Here is a 20,769-nt window from a genome sequence, read left to right as displayed (position 1 = left end):
AGTGTGGTGTGGGGTTAAATATGTGCGAGTTTAAGAAGTCACACTGGAGTCTTGTTATAAAATTTGCAATAACATTTTATTTTAAAAAACATTTTAACAGGGGAAAAACATTAGGGAATGAAACTTGGAGCCCCACCAGCACCACCACCCCCCACCCCCCTGGAAAACCAATTTTTTTTAACAAAAGTATACATTTAACAGGGGAAAAACATTGGGGAATGAAACTTGGAGCCCCCCCCCCCCAACCCCTACCCCAAAACACAAACAGGAAACAAAACTCAGGTCCCACCGCTCCCCTCCCCAGCCCCTTCCATCGCCCTAACTCTCCTGCACAGCCGTCCCACGGTCCCCCTAACTTTGCGCCGGAAGAGCTCTTCGTCCTCCTTCTTCTTAACTGTGGGGAGGGAGAAAAAGTACACATTAGTACCACACATATTTTCAAATTTCTTTAGTTTACATGCATACACTTTTAAGTGGCCTTAGCCACAGTGTGAGAAGAGTTGGGCAGTGGGGAACATAACCTACGCTCTTCCGCCTCCCTCTGTTGCCTGTGCTGCTCAATCTCCCCTTTCAGCTCCGCCACTTGAGCCTCCAGGGAAGTAACTCTGGCCTCCATGGCACGCAGCCTTGCCTCCACAGTTTCAGCTATAGAAATCAAACAAAGAATTTGATCACACTCCAAAAGGAAGCATCACATCAGGCTCCCATATGGCTCCGTGTGGGTACACACACATGGGTCTCCCTCACAGACATAAAACTCTCACCTGCAGCCTGTCCCGAGGTGGAAGGTCCCTCTTCCTCCCCCTCCTCACGCTCAGGTGCTGTTGCCAGCTTGGATGGTGATTGTGTGGCTGGGCAAAGAAAAAGACAAATCATAATTAAAAGCACACAAAACAGAGATGAAACACAGCTGGTGGACACACCACAGTTAGAGTCTAAGCGCATAACCAAAGTGGTTCTACAGTACTGGCTGGCTAAGTCTGAGGGGGTTGACAGCATCTAAATACTTTCTCGAATTTCATTGGGGACAGTAGGGGAAAGAGGCAGCTAGTCATTCCATGCATGTTTAAGGGCAAAACACAACGAGGGCAGCACTCACCCATATGCCTCCTCATGTCCAGGGGGGGCTTCCCAGCCTTCTCCCATATTTTCACCATCTGGTCGTGGAAGACCGTCCTCCCACTTGGCTGCGGGATCCCCCCCCACTGTTCCAGACTGTTTAGGAAGTCCAGCTTAAGGCGCTTGAATTTTGTCCGGACCTGCTCCCAGGTCCGGACATAGCCCCTCTCCCTCAGCTTTGAAGCCAACACCAGGTAGGCACCCTTGGTGTGGCAATGGGTGCTGGCCATTAGGCGGCCAACACTTTTTGATTGTAGCACCAGCTCCAGAAGTGCCTCAGCCTCGGCGCGCTGCCAGAAGGAGCCCTTCCGTGGCTTCGGCATCTTCGGAATGACGGTTAGGGAACGAACGTGCGTTGCTCCGATCGACCACCCCGTTTTTTAAATGTATCAAAGCTGCCCACCAATAAAATTATTCCTTGGAACATGAGTGGATTGATCCTCCGGTTTGACAGGGGTCGCCAATACTTCCTGGCTACCCGCCTCCCCGAACTTTCCCCATTCAGCGCTTCCGTATTGTGTTTGTCAATTTCAGTGGGGAGTTAGCATTTAGGGCTGTCAAAGTGCTTTTGGACCAGAGAATCCCCGTTTTTTTGCTGGCAAAGTACACAAACCGCACAAGACAAGGTTAAACAAAGAACACAAAACTTTATTCAACAACAGAGTAGGAAAAACAATTAAACACGCCTCCTGTTTCTGTAGATGTGGGTGGCTATGGCGTCCCGAACCTTGCACCCCTCAGCATATATCCTTTTTCTCCTTGCTTCAGGGATGTCCTGTGTATCCTGAAGGACTACAGGTTCAGGTTCGTCCTCAGGGAAGGGGATGTTATGTCCCTTGTCCTCGCATATGTTGTGCAAAATCACACATGCGATTATCAGCGGAGTCACATTGTCAATATGTACATGGAGTCGTGACATTAAACAACGGAACCGTGACTTCAAACGTCCAAAGGCACGCTCCACTACATTCCTTGCCCGGGAGTGACTGAGGTTGTAGTGGCTCTGCACGTCCGTCCTTGGCCGCTTGTAGGGAGTCATGAGCCAGCGTCGTAATGGGTAGGCTCCGTCCCCGAGGACCAACGCCGGCACACGCACGCCCTCAATGGTGGCGGTGGGGTTTCCTGGAACAAAGACCCCTTCGTCCATGGCTTTCCTGAGGTTGGATTCCCTGAAAACAAGGGCATCATGCCTCCTGCCACTCCACCCCACCTCGGCATCGATAAACCGGCCGGAGAAGTCCACTGTTCCTTGCAGGAGAACAGAGCAAAAGTCCTTCCTGTTCCCGTACTCTTTTATGCTTCCCCCGGGGGCACGGATAGGGATGTGGCTTCCATCGACGGCCGCAAAACAATGCGGGAATCCAAGCCTGGCAAACCCGTCCATACTCTGGAATAAGGGAAAGAAAAGAATATAAGCCATGGCATGTCAGCGTGGGGTGTATCGCGTCTTCGTTGCTGACCTGTCAAACAAGAAAAAAAATTTAAAGGGCAAAGGGGATGGAATGACACTCACCGCTCCAAGCCGGTCTCCGAGGCACACGACTTTGCTGAACAATTCCGCCTCCATGGCGAGGCAGAACTCCTTAAGGATATCGCCAACCGTAGTGACTCCGAGTCCGAATTGCTGGGCTACTGTCCGGAAGTACTGAGGGGTGGCCAAGTACCACAATGCGGCAGCCACCCTTTTTTCAACTGGAACGGGGCGCCGCATGCCAGTGACTTGCCTCTCCATGCGTCCACGTAGAGCCTCCACGAGTTCAAAAAATGTCCCCCTCGACATCCTGAAGTTGGCAATCCAGTGGTCATCATCCCAGCGAGTCCACACAAAATTCTCCCACCAGTCAGAGGATCGTTCGTCCACCCAGAACCGGGGGGGGAACCGGACCTCTGCCAGAGCTTGCCAGCGTTTCTTGGCCGCCATGGTTACCCTTACAGAACGTCTTCTGCTGCTGGTCAGCGTTCCGGCCACCCGTTCTCGGTACTCCGCGATAGCATACGTCCGACGCGACAAGGCGGTATTCATGCGCTGGACCACCGCGAGCATGTAAGCCAGCAATTGAAAAATAAGCCTCTCCATTGCAACGTTGACCTGTGCTGCGGGCAGTAGGCTACGCAAACAAAAGAGTGAGGCCGACCGCGTGTCTGCCCAGGTGCATATAAGCAGGTAACCTGTGGGCGTGTACTGTGGGCGGGGATTAACCAATCAAACATGTCAATGCATCTGGTTCCTAGAAAACAATAGAAAACACGTTCCAAGGGCGCCAATGATCGGACGATAACGCGTTGCTACGGGGTTTCCTGGGTTTTTTAAAAAAAAAGGGAACCCCGACAAGTTCGGCTTCAGGGTCGAGGTCAAAGGTGTGCCTGCAGTTTGATTGACGGGCACGGGAGGCCAGAAGCGCTAAAAAGGGACCTCCTTTGTAGCGATAAGACGGAGAACCGGAAGCCTGTGGGTTACGAAAGTGGCGAGAAGTGAAAGTGCCAAATTCCGCAAAAACCGCAGCTGTGCGTTACGGGCACGGCTAGTTACATTTCGCTACTTGAAGTAGCGCTTTCACAAACGGCAACCAAATAGCAACTTTGAGCTCTGTGCGAAATGGCCCCAAGTGTTGATTTGAAGTATCACAACAAAATTTGAGTCCAATTTCACCTTTGACTATCACATTTATTCAAGGTGTGAGTTCTCGAGCGCGTGCACTTGAAAGCTCACACCTTGAATAAATCTTTGTTGGTCTTAAAGGTGCCATTGGACTCAAATTTTGAAGGGGTAAAAGGATCTCTAAAATATTATAGGGAAACAGCAGAGAAGCTGAATGTCTTCACCGTGAAAGATGGGAGGTCCTTGCCTACTCCAGAGCTGCCGATTTCAGGAGGGAATGTTGAAAGTCCTAACTCGAATCGAAGTGATGAGAAAGGAGACCCTACAAGTGATGGACAATATAAAAACTGATGACAAATCACCATGCCCCAATGGCATACATTAAAGAACCCCAATGTGAACTTGAGGATCTCCTAAGAATAAATATGCACTCTTTCAGTAAAATCTGCCTTAATTTCCAGGGACTGGAAGGTAACTAATATAAGGCAATCTGGGGAATTACAGGGGGTCAGTCTAATCTCGATACCAGGCAAGTTAGAATCATAGAATCATAGAGTTGGAAGGGGCCATCCAGGCCATCTAGTCCAACCCCCTGCTCCATACAGATCAGCCTAAAGCATCCAGAAGTATCTGTCCAGCCACTGCTTAAAGACCACCAGTGAGTTGGTAGAATCCGTTATTAAAGATAGAATTAGAAGGCACGCTGATGAACAAAAGCTATTGAGAAAGAACCAGCATGGATTCTCCAAGGGAAGATCTTCCCTCACTAACCTTTTAGAGTTCTTTGAGGAGGTAAACAGACAAGGTTGTTTTGAGAATCAAACGAATTGTGTGTTCTGTTCCTTCCGACAATGGCAGGAGACAAATGTGATAGATGAACAGAAACACACAGAATTGTTTTCATTGATTTCCCTCCCCCTCCACCCCCAGCTGCCAATATTGGGATACTCTGTGCACCCTACCTTAATCATTTCTTGAAATTCCTGCCTTCTATGACTGCACCCAGTTGCCTTGATGGAGCAAAACTGGGTTGGTAAAAGGGGGAAGGGGAGGAGAGAGAAAGGTATTCTGCTGCTGTGCTTATCCAAGCAGACTCCCCTCCTTTTTCACTTGGATTATCTTGGCAGGGGTTCTTTTGTAAGGAATGACTGCATTTCACAAGCAAGGTTCAGCACTCAGCTGACCTGCCGGGATGGCTGGAGGGGGAGTAACTTTTTGTGGCGTCTCTGCCAGAAGCAGAGATTCATCCCTGTCAGTATTTATCAGCTACTTTTCACGTCAGCCCTTCAGACGGTGGCCTGGTTTGGATATTTCCTACTGCTTTGTTGATGGTTGTTGCAGAAGGCTGCTGCTATAGGAAAAGGTGGTCTTTTTTTGGAGGGGGCTGTATCTTTCTTTTTGCATGCTCAGAGCTTTTATTATTTTGTAGGGTTACAGGGGACCAAAAAGGAATAACTCCCCCAGTCAAAACAACACATCGTCATCACTATTTCATATTTGTGCATGCGTGAAGCGCTCTCAAATCACTTCCGACTTATGGTGACCCGATGAATTTATAGCCTCCAAAACGTCTCCTTAGCAAACAGAGGGTTGTGGTTTGGATGGCCCAGTTTTGTGTAGAGCTAAAGAAGCCTCAGGGGAAATATAAATAAAAAAATAGGAAGCACATTTGTTTCGTATTGTTTTTCAAAGAGTTAAAAAATATCTTTGTAATGGACAAACTGGACAATTGCAGGGTACATTAAAAAAGACAAATCCTGTGAAATATTTTCTCTGTTGGAATGAGTCCAATACTTTTAAAGGCAAGGTTTTGCTTTCTCTCATGCATAGCATGTAAGACAATTTACAAAGTTAGCTATGATAATCCCTCTGTTTCCACTAGACACATGTCTCTTCAAGGCCAAATAATAATGCTGTTCTTCCCACACACACACCCTTAAATGCTCTAATCTCTGCCTTATTACGTTAACAAGAAAACTGGGGAGGGGGGGAGGACCAGGGCTGTCAAGAGGAGGGGAATAAATGCTTTACACTCTGGGCTCCCAGTCCCAGTGAATCATGTGTACCAAGTCCAAATGACTGGCAGGTCTATGCCTTTTTTAATTCCTTTGCTCTTGTTGCAGAACCGCCAATAACAATAGCTAGTATCCATCCTCCTACATAGACTGGGAAACAGCTGGCCAATTGCCTTGGTTCCCTGTTGCTGGAGGAGCAACAGTGGTACCAGCATCAGGCCCAGGGAGGGGCAGAACAGGCAAGTTGCACGCTTGTCTTGCCAATGGTAATCTGTTTTCCTGGAAGGATTGTTGTGCCTTTCCCAGCTGCGTGAGCAGATGTAAGCCCTGCTTGGGTGTTATGGTGTGAGCAGATGTAAGCCCTGCTTGGGTGTTATGGTGTGAGCAGATGTAAGCCCTGCTTGGGTGTTATGGTGTGTGTACATATATCCCACATATATGTGCATACATCTTGTTGGTGGAAAAAAGCCAACGCATGTTCACTTTTCTTAGTGAAGCTAGGGACCAGTGCCTGGATAAATGTCACTTTCAATGTTCACATTCAGCTACATGTGCCTGTCTTTTTTCTTTTCTTTTTTTTTTTGAGCCAAAAAGCACTCTAGACATCAAAATGAGCAAAATGATGCAGAGGATTCTTGGGCTAGTCGCAGTCCTTTTAGAGCTGTTCTCAGAGCAGTTCTGTCAGAGCTCTCTCAGCCTCACCTCCCTCACAGGATGTCTGTTGTGGGGAGAGAAAAGGGAAGGTGATTGTAAGCTGCTTTGAGACTCCTTCGGGCAGCGAAAAGTGGGGTATATAAACCAACTCTTCTTCTTCTACACAAAGGTAATTGCTGGTTTGGGGTGGAAAGCGCACACAGGAAGCTGCCTAATATTGACCTTTTGGCCTGAAAGTTAGTGCTGCAGGGGTGCCTTCCCTGCAACCCAAACATTAGTGGGAGAGCCAATGGTTGCACTTGGCCAAATGAATGCAAACAAGTTGTGTCCCAGAGTGACCATGGCTTGGGCCCGAAATCCAGGTGTAAGTGGTGCCCACGGTCTTCTCCCAAGCCACCATTCCTAGCAACACTGCCAGTGCCTCAAGGACTTGCCTTGGATCAGGGGTAGTCAACCTGTGATCCTCCAGATGTTCATGGACTACAATTCCCATGAGCCCCTGCCAGCAAATGCTGGCAGGGGCCCATGGGAATTGTAGTCCATGAACATCTGGAGGACCACAGGTTGACTACCCCTGCCTTGGATGCTTATGCAGAGAACCAATCTGGTATGCAGGTGTGTGAGGTTGCCTGTCATCTCTGCCCTGGCTTCTGTTTATCACACGGCTTTCAGAACTTCCCCAAACTCTACGGTCTGCACTTCACACGTCATATATTTCTTAGATGGAAGCAGGTTGCACGTATGACCACAGGGACAAACAAACAAGCAGGCCTGAGATTACAGGCAGCTCGGCCTTGCAGAAAGAAACCGTTGGCAGTTCCACAGAGTTCTCTGATCTGGTGTCAGAGCAGCTGATGGCATGCACAGGAAAGCTAACAGCCGGGGAAGGAGCAAAGCATTTATCCGCTTCTCATTCTGCTCAGAGCACACAGTTCCCCTGTAAATTGCAGAGAACAAGACCAAACACAAGCAGGCATTCTGTTTGAAAAGCCGGTTTGAATTGTAAGCAGCGTACCTGAGAGACCGTCTCTCTGCCTGTGCCCCCAAAAGAATGCCACACTCAGCCAATGCCAACCGGCTAGTGATCCCTGGCCCCAAGGAAGCTTGTTTGGCCTTTTCCAGGGCCAGATCATTCTCTGTCCTGGCCCAACCTGGTGGGACAAGTTCCCAGAGGAGTTCCAGGCCTTGCTGGACCTAGCACAGTTCCACAGGGCCTGCAAAATGGAGCTCTTCCGCCAGAATGGTTGAGGCCAGTGATAACACCTACTGGGCCCACAGAACCTGTTCTTATCCAAATAAACCCACTCTATGGGATTGTATTTAAAATTGCCACTGAACATGTTATGTTATGATTGATGACATTATGATTGTTGATTCAGTTATCAAACATCTTTGTACTATCACTCTTGTAATGTGTTCTGTAAACCGCTGATCTCTGTAAACCACCCTGAGCTGCAAGGGAGGGCAGTGTATAAATGCAAAAATAAATTTAAAATAATAGGGAAGAAGAAGAGTTAGTTTTTATGCCCCACTTTTCACAACCTGAAGGAGTCTCAAAGAAGCTTATAATCACCTTCCCCTCCTTTGCCTACAACAGGCACCCTGGTGAGGTAGGTGGGACTGAGAAAGCTCTTGAGAGAACAGGGACAGGCCCAAGGCCACCCAACTGGCTACATGTAGAGGAGTGGGGAATCAAACTCAGTTCTCCAAATTAGAGTCCACCACTCTTAAGCAACACACCACACTAGCTCTCTTTCTAAGAGCTGTTTTCCCATGGCTTCTCTAGGTTGGTAGTGTTTTGTCTCCTGAAGAATCAGTGACAGATACAGAATGTTGAAATCTTGCCCAGCATTCTGTATCCATCACTAGCTAGCTGGAAGCCTTTGTACTTTGAGTATAGACTTTTCTCTAGCAATAGCCTTTCCTTTGTCCCCAGTGGTTGGTCTTATTGATATAGTCTCTGGATAAGGAAGTACCATTTCGTTTTAATGCGTGATAACCAGGGATGCAGACTTTACCTCCTTGAGCACATAAGTTCTTTCTTTTAAAAAAAATCTATCCTGAAGATTTTTCCCACGTTGATCTGATACCACCAGATGCATCCACCACAACACAGAAGCCATCTGGCATGTGCAAAAGGACGTATTTTCTACAGAAGAAACCAAGCTGTTGGTTATATGGGTCTGGATTCCACAGATCTGCTCCACTAACAGCCTTCCTTTACACTGGAGGAAGGCACCACTGTTAGTGGGACGAATTCAAATGATCTAATAGGAGTTTAATAGAGGCTGTTTCTTAAAAGTACATAGATAAGTGCATCAACAACAACAAAGTAGATAAAAAAAGAATATGAAGATGAATATTCTTCTTACCTTCATTCTTCCCTAGAATCATAGAATAATAGAGTTGGAAGGGACCTCATGGGTCATCCTGTATTTTGTTTTGCTGTTAGTAAAACCGCTATGACTCAGTGGTAAAGCATACGCTTCCAAGGTCAATCCCTGGCATCTCCAGTTGAAAGAACCTGGTAGATTATACGAAAGACCTCTGCTTAAGACCCTGGAGAGCTGCTGCCAGTCTGAGTACACAATACTGACATCCATGGACTGATGTTCTGATTCAGTACAAGGCAACTTCCTGTATTCGCTCCCTCTGTCGTTCCCACTCAGTTTTTTAAAGTTTGGCGGTGTGCTTGTTTGGGTCGAGAGTGGGCTGTGTACTGGCTGCTTGTGCAAAGGGGGGGAGAGCTTAGAATAAATCCTGGGGATCAATACCTACGTATATCTCAGCTGTAAAGGGGAAGGTGACATTTGAGTAGGACCACGGATCAGTGGCAGAGTATGTACTTGGCAAGCAGAAGATCCTAGGTACAAGACCTGAATCTCGGTTTGTGGCAGAGCTGCTGCTACTTGTTGTAGGTGACATTGACCTTGATAGACCAATCATTGGGAAGGGGCTGTGGCTTTGTAGAAAAGCCTCTGCTTTACATGCAGAGGGTCCCAGGGTCAATCCCCAGCTTCTCCAGCTAAAAAGATCAGGTAGTAGGTGATTGGAAAGATTGTAACCTAGGGTTAACCAAACTAGCTCTCGAGATGTCCATGGACTACAATTATCATGAGCCCCTGCCAATTGAAAATGCTGGCAAGGGCTCATGGTAATTGTATATGGATATCTCGAGAGCCACAGTTTGGCTTCCTCTGCCATAGCCTGAGACTCTGGAGAGCTGCTGCCAGTTGGAGGAGACAACATCAACCTTGATGAGCCAGTGGGGAGCTGTGGTTGAGCAGAATAACCTCTGCTTTGTATGCAGAAGGTCCCAGGTCCAATCCCAGACATCCCCAGTTAAAAGAACCAGGCAATAGGTGATGTGAAAGACCTCTCCCTGAGGCCCTGGAAAGCCACTCACTGCTCCTAGAAAGCTGCCTTATTTTGAATCATCCCATGGGGTCCCTCAGGATCAGCATTTCCCACTCAGATGGGCAACAGCTCTCCAGGGTCACAACACCTGCCACCTCGTTGTTTGAACTGGAGATAACTGGGAATTGAACCTGGGCTCCTCCGTATGCTTTACCTGTGAGACACAGCTCCTCCCCCATGTACGGGTATAAAGCAGTTTCATGCAAGTGATAAAGAAACACCCTATCAGCCCCATCCATAGGGTTCCTGCAAAACAGATTACCACTGCACACTAAGAAGTCACGGTAGCATGCTAACTGGCTCTCGGTTTACTTGAAATGGTGATGGTCCAAAAGCCAGGAGCCTCTTGGTGCTAATGCCCTTTGGAGTAAAATCCCATTTCCTCAGGTCATAGAGAGTTCATTTGTTCCTTCTCTTTTGGCGCTGATTAAAAGAAGGCAATGCATGGGTGGCTGTTTCTAATGGCATGGCTTGTTTCCAAACCTGTTGTTCTGGGAAAACAGGCCGGGGGGAGGAGGGGATGCTCCCCCACGGCACAATCGCTTAGCGGATTCCTCGGTAGACGTAGTGAAGCTTCCTTCGGCCGTCCTCGGATGCCTCGACAAGAAGCTTGTTGTCGAACGCTGCAGGGGACGCCGCTCTGACCTTGGCTGAGCATCCTGCCAAAGAAGAGCGCTCTGATTAGGTGTGGCAGCTGCTCCTCAGCCATAAGATGTAATTCTTCTGGACTATGGCATATGCGGCCGTCATTGGGCATGAGATATGAGGACTGACCCTTGCCTTCAGGGCAAGCGGTGTGGAGTTCTTGATACACATGTGCCCCAGAGAAGATGTCAGTGGTCGTCTCTCAGAACTGGAAAACTTGACATTTTGAGCATCAAGGATGTCTGTGCCACTAGGAGAGAGGTTGGCAGGAGGATGTAAAGAATGCTGGTTTTATTTCCTTTGAGAGGAGCAGGCGACCCGTGCTTCAGCAGCTTTGAACTGCATTTCTAGCGGCAGCCAAGGATTTGTGACCTCTTTACCTCTAATTCTTGCTAGCACAAAAGCAACTCAGATCAAAATGTAAGGATGAGAGACGTGTTTTTAGCAAGGCCCATTTGAAACGGCAATAGGACAAGACTTAATTCCCATGATATGTGAGGAACAAACGTCATCTTAATGGCTACTGTAGGCGCCATGACACCCGCCAACACCTTTCCTTGTGTCTCCCAGGTGTTTTTAGAAAGTGGGTGGAACTTGCACCCAATAAGGCTTCTGATTGGCCACCGGAGTACTGATTGGCTGTTCAGATTTAATTTTTTTAACATTGGTTTGGCAGTGGCTGCCACCACCGCACAAAAATCTTCACAGTGTGAATGAAAGTAAGCTGCGGCAGCCATTTTGTGGCCAGCTCTGTCTACTGAGGTGGCCATTTTTGGCAACCATTTTGTGGCTGCAACTGCCACTCTGTGTCAGAATCTAAACGGTGCCTGCAGGTTGCAAAAGGTTGGGGACACCTAGACTAGAGGAACTTTTTGCAGAATGGTGTAGACGTTTCCTTGGCCCAAGGGGCAGACTGGAGCAGAAAATGGCTTCTCCACAGGAGGGAGGGAGTAAGAATAAGCCTTTCAAGCCAGCCTTGCACTGTTCTTGGAACAGCAATAGTAAATTGCTGCAAAGCTATATCTTGGAATGGGTGGGGGGAACAGCCATTAAACAACGCTTATCAATCCAGTGTCCAAAACAATCTATTGCAGGGGTAGTCAAACTGCGGCCCTCCAGATGTCCATGGACTACAATTCCCAGAAGCCCCTGCCAGCACATGCTGGCAGGGGCTTCTGGGAATTGTAGTCCATGGACATCTGGAGGGCCGCAGTTTGACTACCCCTGATCTATTGAGAAAAGTGAATAGAAAAAAATAAATATTAACTCCATTCGCACGCTTAGAAACACCTCATGCAAGGCTGAGTCTGTTTATGAAGACTGTGACTTCCTGAAAATTTTAAGATTAAGGAAGTTTGAAACAGACAAATTAAGACTGGGAGGTCTTCCGTCTCATCTTCGGCATCCTGTAAATCCAGGATTGTTATATCTCTACATTTCTGCCTTTTAGTTTACAGGATGGCAAGATCCAGAAATGTGAGTTTCTTCAAGGACTTGCCATGTATGCCGCTCAGGTTTTTTAGCAGAGCCGTTTGCTTGGATATTGTGGTGCATGTTTTTTGTAATACTTAGGTCTTTATATTTTCTTTTCACTTCTGTCAATTCCATGTTTAATGCTTGTTTCCCCCCCCCCCCATTCCATGATATTAGCTTTATAGCAATAGCTTTACAGCTATTCTGATGTATGATTTATTGCTGTGGTTCCCTTTAACTCACACTGCACTGCACTGTTCTTGGCTAGATGCATCCTTTGCTGTGTGGGGCAAGGCCCAGTATGTCATTTGCCACATGAAATGAGGCCAGGCTGGGAGTGTCCTGTTCTCTGTGAGGCATTGCATGGCATCTTTACTACATGTACCAAGCAGTGACTTCCTTCTTTCCCCATGCAAGGTGGAGCCTAGTGGCTCCTTCCCCACCTCATGCAACGCAAGGGTTGACAGTTTATGGAGGTGGTGGGTCATGTTCATCTCTCACTCGGAAATATGTGGCTCATGATACAGCTTTTCCAGATGGCCTTAATGGCCGATCTGCTCCTGCAGACCATCAATCCACCTAGCTGTGCCTCGCCTACACCAACAGGTGGTAGCTATCCTGAGTTCAGGTCACCAAAGTTTGTTTCTGTGACCTTCTGCCATAAGATTGGTGTTGACCTGCACCATAAGCTCATTTTAACTGGCAATTGACCCTGGGCCTGGTTAAAATAAGGAGGCATAATGGAATTGCTGGAGGGGGGCTTTTTAAATAAAGGATAGGATTTTTAAAAGAAGATTTTTATTTCAAAAAGGAAATTACAGTACAAAGCGATCTGACATAGGACTGCACTATAAAGCAACAATCCTAACACCCTTGAAATCAGTGATTTAGAAGGGTGTAATTTTGCCTCAGTTTGTTGTTAAAGTCTGCTGCAGCATTTAGACAGTTTTTTTTTTGTTGTTCCTGTTTTGTATTTTTAACTGGATGCATTACACTGCTCCTGTTTCATCAATGTGTTTCAGGTGGGTGCCGTGGCTCCTGCCAACACCTTTCCTATTGCCCACTAAATGTATTTTGAAAGCAGAGCCATGTTGTGTTTTTGCCCAGCAAGGCTTCTGATTCTCTGGTCAGAACAGGATAGCATTGTTTTAGTCGCAGCTGCCCTCACAGTATTGGTTTTATTTTCTCTCCCTCCTCTTTCCAGTGTACTTAAAAAAAATTACCTCTCAGCTCGCCCACACTTGGACTGCCTCCCTGTGGCAGCCATTTTGTCACTGACGCCAACTGCTGTGGCAGCCATTTTGTAATTGACATCAACTGCTGTGGCGGCCATTTTGTCATTGACATCAACTGCTGTGGCGGCCATTTTGTAGTAGCCTCTAACACATACACCCTTTGTCAGAACTCTGAAGGTGCACACAGGCCACAAATTTTGGGGAGCCTGTATTTCATTGGTTGAGATCCAGTTTTATTGTGCTGTTTGTTGTAGATATTATAATGGTCCTTTATTGACGTGTTTTCAGATCCTTGAGTCTCAGGCAGGTGGACTATAAGTGAAATAAATAACTAAGTAACATTATGGTACACCAGATAAAAATGGCTGGCCTGGGGGAAGAGGCAGGAAGGGCAGTTTTACCCTCTTATATACAGCAGGCCCCCAACAGTATTAGTCCACCTTGCTAGTGGGGTATCTATTGATTCTTGGATTCCTTTCTTGGGGTAAGAAAGGAATGACGCAGGAAGGAAATGAACAAGGTAGAAAGAAAGAACCAATGTGGTATCGTGGTTAAAAGTGTCAGATCTGCAAAACACAGGTTCAAATCCCCACTGATGCCATAGGACAGGAGTGGCCAGACTGTGGCCTTCAGATGTCCATGGACTACAATTCCCATGAGGCCCTGTCACTATATGCTACTGGCTGTGTACACAGATTCTGAGGCATGCACTGCACACATAGTTTTGTTCTTTCTAACAGCAGGTTAGGTTTGAGAACACCAAGAATCTCGTAAGAATTGGCCAAGAACTTGGAGGAGGGTGGATGAACTTTCAGCAGTGTGTGAGCAGTGCCTTTAGCAGAATAGGTTGCTGTAGCTAGCACAATTATTTCAAGTTGTTTGGGCCTCTCCAGGGGGACTACTAATATGTTGCTATTTTAATATGCACAGTTAATGAATCCAGAACTGCTTTGGTGCAAATATTTCAGCAATTAACTTTCCAAGGCCGCTTTCTGCAGATAAGAAACAGGCATTGCGCGATACAGTTTTTCTCAGGAGGCTGGAAGTTTTTCTTAAGGGCCTTTTCCGCTTAACCTGCATTCAATCTGTGAGTTCCTTGCAAGTCCCTAAAACATTCACTTGGCTCATGCCATAGAGTCCAGCCTTCAAAGCATCCATTTTCTCCAGGGGAACTTATCTCCTGAGCATTTGGAAGGGTGGGATACAAATAAAAATTTATTATCATTAATATTATTATTATTGTCTGGAGATGAGCTGTAATTCCAGGAGATCCCCAGGATGGGGAGGCCATGTCTCCTGCTATAGTGGGAGGCCTCCTGCTTAACATGCCATGTTCTTTCTGGTGGTTCCAGACTTCTAAAATCCTAATGCATTTGTTATTGAATGTCCTATTCCCCACCCACCTTCCATGCTTTCATGGAATAGAATTATAGAAGGAACCTCCAGGGTCATCTAATCATAGAATCGTAGAGTTGGAAGGGGCCATACAGGCCATCTAGTCCAACCCCCTGCTCAATGCAGGATCAGCCCAAAGCATCCTAAAGCATCCCAAGAAAAGTGTGTATCCAACCTTTGCTTGAAGACTGCCAGTCCAACCCCATGCAGAATGCAGGAAATTCGCAGTAGTGTGGAAGAAGTACAGAAGTATGTTACAGCTGAAGATAACATGGTGGTAGAGTGCTGCTGATGAGAGAGAATACCGTGAATGTATTTTAATGATGTTTGTTTTGTGTTGCAGGCATGACGCAGCCCAGTTTGTTAGGCCACAGCCTGATGGCCATGATTGGTGCTAGAACTCTATAAGATATCCAGGGCAGCATTGAGAAAGCAAAAAAAAAAAAAAAAAAACCCATCCAAGAGCACCTTTGGAGCTGGTTAAGGGAAGCAAATTGCTGCTTCCAATCTTAGGGCTAGCATGGCCAGCAAAAGGAAATCGACAGTTCCATGTATGGTGCGATCAAATGAAGCTGGAATGCAAGAAGGTTCCAAGGACTCCAGAACGGGAAAAGCAGCTGGCCTGCCAGAGCAGGATTTGGGAGACAGTTGGTCCGGTGGTAAGGAGAACTGCGAGAACGACTGTGAAGTGATCGAGGGGAAATCTTCCCCGGCCAATCCCGTAAAGAAACTCTTAGGCGGTTACGAATGTAAGTACTGCCCCTACTCCTCGCAGAACTTGAATGAGTTCACAGAGCACATAGACACCCAGCACCCCAATGTGATCCTCAACCCTCTCTACGTCTGTGCGGAATGTAACTATAAAACCAAAAAGTATGATTCCTTATCCGAACACAACGCAAAACTCCACCCGGGAGAGAACAACTTTAAGCTTAAGCTAATGAAACTCAATAATCAGACTATTCTAGCACAGTCCATTGAGGTCTCGAACAACCCAGTTGCTGCTGAAATCCCCGAGATCGAGGTAGATCCCTTTGCAGGAAGCGTTACACATAAAGTGACTCCAAATGTGAACACTGGAAAGTCCAAAGGGGAGGCTAAGAAAGCTTCTCTAGACAACCACCTGGACGGGTTCCGCCATCTTGTTACGGAAACCAGTGAGCCTATCGCATGTATTAATACCGCAGAGCTCCTTCAGGATGTGCTCGCTCACGTGATGCCCTCTGTACAGCTCCCGCCAAATATCAACCTGGTTCCCAAAGTCCCCGTGCCACTGAATACTACCAAATACAATTCTGCACTGGACACTAACGCCACCATGATCAGTTCCTTCAACAAATTCCCGTACCCTACGCAGGCGGAGCTGTCGTGGCTGACGGCAGCTTCCAAACACCCAGAGGAGCAGATCCGAATTTGGTTCGCGACTCAGCGCTTGAAGCATGGGATCAGCTGGTCTCCAGAAGAGGTGGAGGAGGCAAGGAAGAAGATGTTCAATGGCACCATCCAACCGCCTGCGCCCCAGACCATTGCTGTTCTGCCAGCTCATGTCGCCCCTGCAAAAATGCCACAGCCGCTGATCCAAACTGCTGTGCCTTGCCAGATACTCGGTCAGACCGGCTTGGTTTTGACCCAAGTGTCAAATGGATCGAGCGTGACACCCATCACACTTACTGTCGCCGCCAACCAAGGTCAGAAACGCTGCACTCAGAACCAGCCGGCTGCCCCGGAAGTGAAACGTCCCCATGTCGTCCCCACAGAAGCCCCACCAAAACAAAATCCTCCTGCTCCCCCTGCGCTGACGCCTATACTTCCATCACTGCCGCTGATCTCACCCAACGACCGCAAGAAGACCAAGGAACAGATAGCAGCTCTGAAAGCGAGCTTTGTCGCCAGCCAGTTTCCTGACAGTGCAGAAATATACAGGCTTATTGACCTCACGGGCCTCTCCAGGAGTGAGATCAAGAAGTGGTTCAGTGACCACCGATACCGCAGTCAAAGGGGCATCATTAACATCACGAACGAATCCATAGCCAAAGACCAGATCGCTCTGGCCACTGTACGGCAAGGGCATCCTTATGACCTCCCCTTAGACTTAATGACCCAGGCGTTCAAAGACAGAAGCCAAGAGCAGATGGGAATCCTGGAGGAAAGCTTCCTGAAGAGCTCCTTCCCGACCCAAAGCGAGCTGGAAAGGCTGAGGACTGAAGCCAAGATGAATCGAAAAGAGGTGGATTACTGGTTCACTGAGCGGAGGAAGCTCAGGGATAACATGGAACAAGCGGTCTTGGACTCAATGGGATCAAGCACAAAGACTCAAGAAGAGGGGACTTCCAATGGTGCCATGAGTCAAACAGAGCAGCTGAACGTCACCCAAGCACCACCGTCTTTGTCTAGGTGTCCCCCAGTATTTGCCTCAAATAGCCAAGAGCAGGTCCACTTACTAAAAAGCACATTTGCAAGAACTCAGTGGCCGTCGCCACAAGAGTACGACGAGTTGGCGGCTCAGACGGGTCTCACTAGGACTGAAATAGTGCGTTGGTTCAAAGAGAACAGGAGCTCGTTAAGATCCGGGACGTTGAAATGGTTGGACCAGTACCAACAACAGTTTGGCATTGATGGATATAAAGACCCAAAGGGGCCAATTCCTGTTACAAAGATGGGTAGCGATGCGGTTCAACAGCCGCACAAGGAATTTCCGAAGCTGGGGAAGCTAAAGAGGGAAGGAACGGACAGATCAGAATGCAGTAGCCAAGACAGCCAGGGCAATGAGGATACCGAGGAGAGTGAGGACGTGAGTTGGGTGGAGGTGACCATAGGAGATGACTATGCCACTTCAGACGGTATGGACAGCTCGACTCGAACAGTGCCTGAAATCAAAGTAGAGTATGATCCTGAAAGTATATCTGGTGATAACTCTCATACCTAGACAGGTAACAATGCCAGTAATTTTGAACTCTGCTTTCACCCTGGCCTTTTTGCCTCTTTGCCTTGTTCACAGTTTCAATTATTTTGTTGCCTGACGGTTCATTTTGAACAGAACGTGCTCAATTCAGGAAAGCCAGTTTGGTGTAGTGTGGTTAAGAGCAGTGGCCTCTAATCTGGAGAGGTGGGTTTGATTCCCCGCTCTTCCACATGCAGCCAGCTGGGTGACCTTGAGCTAGTCACAGGGCATTTATGTCAGAGCTCTCAGCCCCACCTCCCTCACAGGGCATCTATTGTAGGGAGAGGAAGGGAAAGCAATTATAAACCGCTTTGGGGAGTGAAAAGCGGGGTATAAAAACAAACTCGTCTTCTTCAGGCATTTTATTTCAGTAAAAGAATTTGCCAAATGTGTATTTTTCATTCCCCCCTCAGACAAATTTAGCTAGACAGTTTTTGTCTTGGGAAAGAAAGAGTTGACCCAGTTTGCTGTAGTGTTGCCGTAAGCACTTTTATACAAAAACAGTAATAAGGTTAGCGTTCTACCGTCTTTGTCCTCACAACCGTGCTGTGGTTACATTTTACACGGAGAAAACTAAGGGCCAAAAGCCAGCAAAGTTGCCCCACAAATCCGTAGTTGATCTAGCATCTTGATATGTGTAAGATGCCTAACATTTGCGCCCTCTAGTGGGGAAATGTACCACCCAGGCACCCTGAACATTTTCTACTTGTGCATTTTGGCAAAAACCTGGTAGAGATTTAAGCTCAGTGAGGTTTCTTTTGTGTTGAGAATGCAGCCTTGACTTTTCTTTTGCTCTCTCGCTCTTGTGTGTGTGTGTTTAAATACACTTTGGTTTGGGAGTCTCGTGATCTTTTTTTATTAAGAAAGGAACAATTATCCAGATAGAGATTTTTTTTTAAATTAATGAGCATGAAGAGAGAGGGGACAGTCATTGTAGGCTGAGGGGAGGGGTGGCTGATTTGCTTGCTCCATATTTGCTTGCTCCATATTGCTCCACACACACAAAGCTTCCTTATACTGAACCAGACTTTCAGTCCATCAAGGATCAGGTAGTAGTTGACATGAAAGCCCATGGCTTGAGACCATGGAGCAGGGTTTCATGAAACACTGGGGATTTTTTTGAAGGCTCTGGAAGGGTTTCCGAAATGAATAGGAGTTCATTAATTTTTTACATTTTTTTAAATTAAGCATTTATTGCGTGATATGACCATACTAGAAATAAAGCCCATTTTATGTCTAAATAAAATGGGCGCTAGGCCCCCGTCCCCAGGGAAGCCTTCGCATGATGAAGGCTTCCTGGGGGGGGGGAGTGGTATGGCATGGCAGAACGAGGCAACTCCCGGGGCCAAGAGAAGGCTACAGTCCTCTAACAAGGGGTGCACTAGATGTAATAGCAAAGCCTGAGGGTGGCCCATTGATCTTATGAACCCGGCCTCAATCAAAGACCTGGCGGAAGAGCTCCGTTTTGCAGGCCCTGTGGAACTTTGCCAGCTCTCACAGGGCCTGTAGCTGTCCCAGGAACTCATTCCACCAGGTTGGGGACAGGACCAAAAAGGCCTTGGCCCTAGTCTCTCTGGGGCTAGGGATCACCAACTGATTAGTACCTGCAGAGTAAAGCGGGGGCATAAGCAGACAAGCAGTCTCTCAGGTAGGCTGGGCCCAAGCTGCGAATGGCCTTAAAAGTCAAAACCAAGACCTTGAACTTGATCTGGACCAGAACTGGTAATCAGTGCAGCTGACTCGGTACTGGCTGGATATGGGTCCTCCAAGATGAACCAGTGAGGATCCTAACAGCTGCATTCTGCACCAGCTGGAGTTTCTGGGTCAAGCACAAGGGTAGGCCAGCATAGAGCGAGTTACAGAAGTCCAGCCTAGAGATGACAGTTGCATGGATCACTTTGGCCAGGCAGTCTGGGGGAAGGTAGGGAGCTTGGCAAAGGTGGTAGAATGCCGTGTGTGCTACCCATGACCTGTGCCTCCTTCATAAGGGAGGCATCTAGGATCACTCCAAAATCCCTTGTCATGGGCAAGATGTTAAGTTATGCCCCGGCAAAGGTGGGGATATGCACTTCCTGTCCTGTCCAAAGTTGGGGATATGCACTTCCTGTCTTGTCCAAAGGTGGGGATATGCGCTTCCTGTCCTGTCCAAAGCTGGATATGCGCTTTCTGTCTTGTCCAAAGGTGGGGATATGCACTTCCTGTCTTGTTCAAAGGTGGGGATATGCGCTTCCTGTCTTGTCCAAAGGTGGGGATATGCGCTTCCTGTCTTGTCCAAAGGTGGGGATATGCGCTTCCTGTCAGCCACAGGACCTCTTGGAGGGGTTGAGCTTCAGGCAACGCTGCTCCAACCAGCCATCCTTGACTCCTGACAGCCTAAAGACCATCTCCAGGAAGAATTTTTATTTTTTATTTATAATTGTATTTGTTTTCCACCCTATCTCTGTGGTCTCAGGGCGGATGACATCATAATTAAATGCATTCATGTAAAATACAAGCTAAAATTGACATTAATTTTTTTTAAAATCTCAAAGTACAAAAACAAAACCAATTAAAGTAAGCACCTGCCAACAGTCTGCCCAATTCCTATTACAGGTTAGAGAAGGAAGAGGGGCATAGGGTCCATTAATTGGAATATGAATCGGGCAGGATTTTGACAGGGAGGTCAGCTATTCTCAGATGTTGTTCAGGCCGCATCCATGGGGCTAGCAGAACAGCTCTGTTTTAAAAGCCCTGCAGAAATGTTCAAGGTTTTGATTTCCCGAGAGAGAGAGCACATTCTACCAGGCCAGGGACAATGCTGTGGAGTTCCTGATGCTATTTCATACACCCGGAGAGTTGATAGAGGTACTCACATAGAAGTACCAATTAAGGCAGAAAAATTCTTTGGGGGATGGGGGTGGGGAAAGAGATTAGCATGGGGCAAGCGGATGGCCTAAGCTCTTGTACCTTTGATTAGCTTTCTGTCTTTGAACTAATAATTGAGCATCTTTACAAGACCAGAAAACTAGTCTCCTCTATCAGAGTCCTCAAGGTTGACTCAGCCTTCCATCCTTCCGAGGTCGGTAAAATGAGTACCCAGCTTGCTGGGGGGTAAACGGTAATGACTGGGGAAGGCACTGGCAAACCACCCCGTATTGAGTCTGCCATGAAAACGCTAGAGGGCGTCACCCAAGGGTCAGACATTACTCGGTGCTTGCACAGGGGATACCTTTACCTTTATCAGAGTCCTCCTTTGACTAGACTCCCATTAGACGTCATAGTGAGGGATGGCATATA

The 20,769-nt window shown here is 47.5% G+C and overlaps 1 protein-coding gene and 1 long non-coding RNA gene across 3 annotated transcripts in view; one reads left to right on the top strand and one right to left on the bottom strand.

Annotated features, from left to right (window-relative positions):
- The window catches only part of ZHX2 (zinc fingers and homeoboxes 2), a 38,958-nt gene that overhangs the window by 16,608 nt on the left and 1,581 nt on the right, over positions 1 to 20,769 (top strand). The window contains exons 2-3 of one of the 2 annotated variants that reach the window (XM_077351575.1): positions 5,883 to 5,972; positions 14,896 to 17,482. In XM_077351575.1, the coding sequence (XP_077207690.1) occupies positions 15,073 to 17,478 (2,406 nt within the window). In that variant the 5' untranslated portion in view covers positions 5,883 to 5,972; positions 14,896 to 15,072 and the 3' untranslated portion in view covers positions 17,479 to 17,482. The remainder of the gene's footprint in view (positions 1 to 5,882; positions 5,973 to 14,895; positions 17,483 to 20,769) is intronic. The other variant, XM_077351574.1, reaches the window with a different exon arrangement.
- Positions 237 to 983, bottom strand: LOC143844451 (uncharacterized). The gene is made up of 3 exons (XR_013233987.1): positions 765 to 983; positions 526 to 645; positions 237 to 394 (listed from the first exon to the last, which is right to left on the bottom strand). It is a non-coding gene; the product is annotated as an uncharacterized LOC143844451 (long non-coding RNA).

Source organism: Paroedura picta, chromosome 9, assembly GCF_049243985.1.
Source record: "Paroedura picta isolate Pp20150507F chromosome 9, Ppicta_v3.0, whole genome shotgun sequence".
In the NCBI taxonomy this organism is placed as follows: domain Eukaryota; kingdom Metazoa; phylum Chordata; class Lepidosauria; order Squamata; family Gekkonidae; genus Paroedura; species Paroedura picta.
This window is presented reverse-complemented; position numbering and strand designations above follow the sequence as displayed.